The following is a 3,195-nucleotide window of genomic DNA, read 5'->3' on the forward strand; positions in this document are numbered from 1 at the left end:
TATTCTCTTGGGTTTCCCTCATCTGATTTCCTTCTCCTTCCTGATGTTTCTACCATGAAATTGTATCACCTGTGCAATAAACAAAGAGAGAAAGTGCTTTTTAAACCAAACCACAAGGAGAAGACAGCCTTTAACCTGTCAAGTGGCACAGATTAGCAAGATTATTCACAACACCCAAGGTGGGTGTGGGGGGAAGGGAGGGGAGAGGAGGGGTAGGGACGAGAGGGGAGTGGAGAGAAAGTCAGAGAGAGACACAGAGGGAGAGGGACTGAGACAGGCGGAGGGAGGGAGAGATGGAGGGAAGGAAGACAGTGGGGTGGGGGCGGTTGTGAGAGAGAGAGACCTGCACTCCCAATACAATACACTGCTGGTGGGTTGGGGGGGCAGATGGTGGGGTTGTAAACCGGGTGGGAGCCAAGGTTTGGCTCTGCTGGCTGGCTCGCTCCTGGGGTGTCTTCATCGCAAGGTGGCCTCCTCGTCGGTGTCTTCCTCGAAATCCTTGACGTCAGCACTGGTGGACTGCCTGGCCCAGGCTCCCCTTTCGGCCTCTCGTTCCTTATGCGACTTGAATCTCCCAACGAAAATTTTGCGGTAGTTCAGGAACATGCCGTTCATCGCATCGATGGCCCGCTCGGCGGACTCCTGCTTCTGGAAGTGCACGAACCCGTAGCCCTTGGGCCCCTTTTCGTCGCAGGCCACTTTGCAGGAGAGGATGTTGCCGAACGCCGAGAAGATGTTGTACAGCGCCTTGTTGTCGATGGTTTTGCCCAGGTTCTTGATGAAGACGTTGCCCACCCCGCTCTTGCGGAGCGAGGGGTCCCGCTGGGACCACATGATGCGCACTGGCCTGCCCTTGATGACATCAAAGTTCAGGGTCTCCAGGGCCCGCTTGGCGTCCACCGGTTGCTGGTAGTTGACATACGCATAGCCCAAGGAGCGGCGGGTGATCTTGTCCCTGCAAATGCGGATGGAGAGGATGGGCCCGGCCGGGCTGAACTTCTCGTACAGCATTGCCTCCGTCACCTCAGGGTGCAGGTCGCCCACGTACAGCGAAGCCATAGGAAAGTCCGGATTCCCCCCGGAGCCCTCGCCCGTCTCCGCATCAGCATCCGCGGCGGCCACCGCCGCCGCCGCTACCGCCGCCGCCACCTCCGCATCTGCATCCGCATCCGCATCCGCATCCGCCTCCGCCTCCGCCTCCGCCTCCCCCAAGGGGGGCGTCGCAGCCTCTGCCGCGGCGGCGGCTTCGGCCGCACTGGCCTCCGCCACGGCCACTGCCGCTGCCGCCAGGGAGGCCTCCGCCTCCTCCCCCGCTAGGGCTGCCGCCGCCTCCCCCAGGGTGGCCTCCGCCACTGCCTCCTCTACTGAGGCCTCGGCCTCCAACTCAGCCTCCACCTCTGCTTCCGCCTCCGCCACGGAGGCCTCCGCCACCGCTTCTGCCACGGTCGCCGCCGCAGCCTCCGCCGCCGCCGCCGCCGCCGCCGCCACCGCCGCCGCCACTGTCGCCGCTGTCGCCGCTGTCGCCACGGTCGCCGGTGCCCCCGGGCCGCTGCCGCGACCTCCCTTCCCGCGAGCTGGGGGGCGGAGAGGCGGGAGAGGGCAGGAGGGCGGGTGGGCGCCGGAACCCGGGCCGGGGGCGCGAGCGCGAGCTGGGGCGCGGGACCCCGGGCCAGCCGATCTGGCGAGTCCCAGTCACCTGGTATGGCGAGCGCTGCCAGGAGCGCACCGGTGCGAGTCGCAGCAGCCTGCAGCCCACTGCTGCTGCGGCCGCCGCTCGGTCGTGGGCTAGCGTGCGGGGCGCGGGTGGGCGGCGTGTGGTGGGGGGCGGGGGGTGTTGGCGTCTGTGGTCCGGGCAGCTGGGAAGGCTTCTGTCTCTTTGGTTCCCCCTGTGGCTGCTGCGGGGCTGCGGGGCCGAGGACGGTGGGAGGGGGCGGGAGCGGGAGGCTTGAGGTTGGGGGGCGGGAGTGTGAGTCCTCAGCCTGTCGGATCGGCTGGAGGTGTTTGAAGAGGAAGCCAGGGAAAGGGCTCCATGTGGACCGAGGGGATCTGGGTTAGATTTAGGGAGTTTTGTTTTATCCTTCCTCTCCCCATAGAACATTTAAATGATTAAATCAAGCACCTTGCAAGAGAAGGTGGGTGGCGTTGAGAATACACTTGCCCGGCCTAAACAAAGCCAAGAAAAATGGTTTTCTCACGTTCAGGGGTTCTCCCCACCTCAAGGCACACACGCTCTCCAACATCACCGCCACCAAGGCAGCAACTCTTACTCTGAGCTGGAGCTGGGGCGAGTGGGGCAAGCTCCCACTGCAGCCTGCTGACCCATTTTCTCAGAGATTCCTCCCCCTTTTCCGGCTCTTTCCCTCCTCTGCAACACTTGCAGAAGAGGAAATAAAGAACACAGAAACACGTATTCATTCATCCATAATGCCATGCCACAAATATTTATGGACCGTTGCTGGCCCCTAGGGATATACAGGGGTCCGGGAGGCAAGAGGAAATAGACCGGTCAACTCCCAAGGTTGACCTTGGGAGTGGACAATCTGGGCTAGAAACTCTGTCCCTGTTCCAGACTATGGGAGAACTAGGGACCTGGGGTTCTTCAGCCCCCACCCCCCCAACTCGTCCCACCCATCCAGTCTCAATTCATGCAGCCTGGAAGCGGGGGAATCAAGAGCACCCTGTCCTTAGTGCTGTCCTCCATGATAGGTGAGGTAAGCCAAATCAAGAGCTGGGGACAGGGCCTGGTCCAGAGCCAGGCACTAGTTTGCTCTTGTCTCTGCCCTCAAGGTGCTGAGGTTCCCAACGTGAACCAAGAAAGGCACATCCACGTTCAAAACAAAAACAAAACCTGAAATCTCTCTAGAATGAGGTGTCTCATCCCAGTTCACCAGCTAGTAATTATGGAAGCCTTATCCAGTACTTGGCACTGGGGGCTCAGAGACAGGCAATGTGGTAAGTGAGCAGTGAATGTTGATGTGTTGGAGGTGTGGGGCAAGGTGAGGAAAGGTGAGCAGAGTGTATTGTGGGAGCAGAGAGGCCACACAAGACCAAAAGCTGAGGGGATAGGCAAGCGAGCAACCATTAGAGCAGAGGGCAACAGAGGCTAGAGTCCCACTTCTTCCAGAAAGGAGGACCCAGCTACTAACCATTCCTGGTAGGAATCAAGCAAGGCTTTCCAGAAGACAAAATCCCGAA

General features: G+C 60.7%; 1 protein-coding gene across 1 annotated transcript; it reads right to left on the bottom strand.

The window, feature by feature from the left end:
* Positions 1 to 243: 243 nt before the first annotated feature.
* On the bottom strand, positions 244 to 1,074 carry LOC308608881 (polyadenylate-binding protein 1-like 2). Its single transcript, XM_081222208.1, has one exon. It carries the CDS (start codon positions 1,057 to 1,059, stop codon positions 457 to 459), a length of 603 nt encoding a protein of 200 aa, XP_081078334.1. The 5' UTR covers positions 1,060 to 1,074; the 3' UTR covers positions 244 to 456.
* Between the last annotated feature and the right edge of the window lie 2,121 nt (positions 1,075 to 3,195).

This window comes from Mesoplodon bidens (genome assembly GCF_964165515.1).
Source record: "Mesoplodon bidens genome assembly, chromosome: X".
Lineage (NCBI taxonomy): Eukaryota > Metazoa > Chordata > Mammalia > Artiodactyla > Ziphiidae > Mesoplodon > Mesoplodon bidens.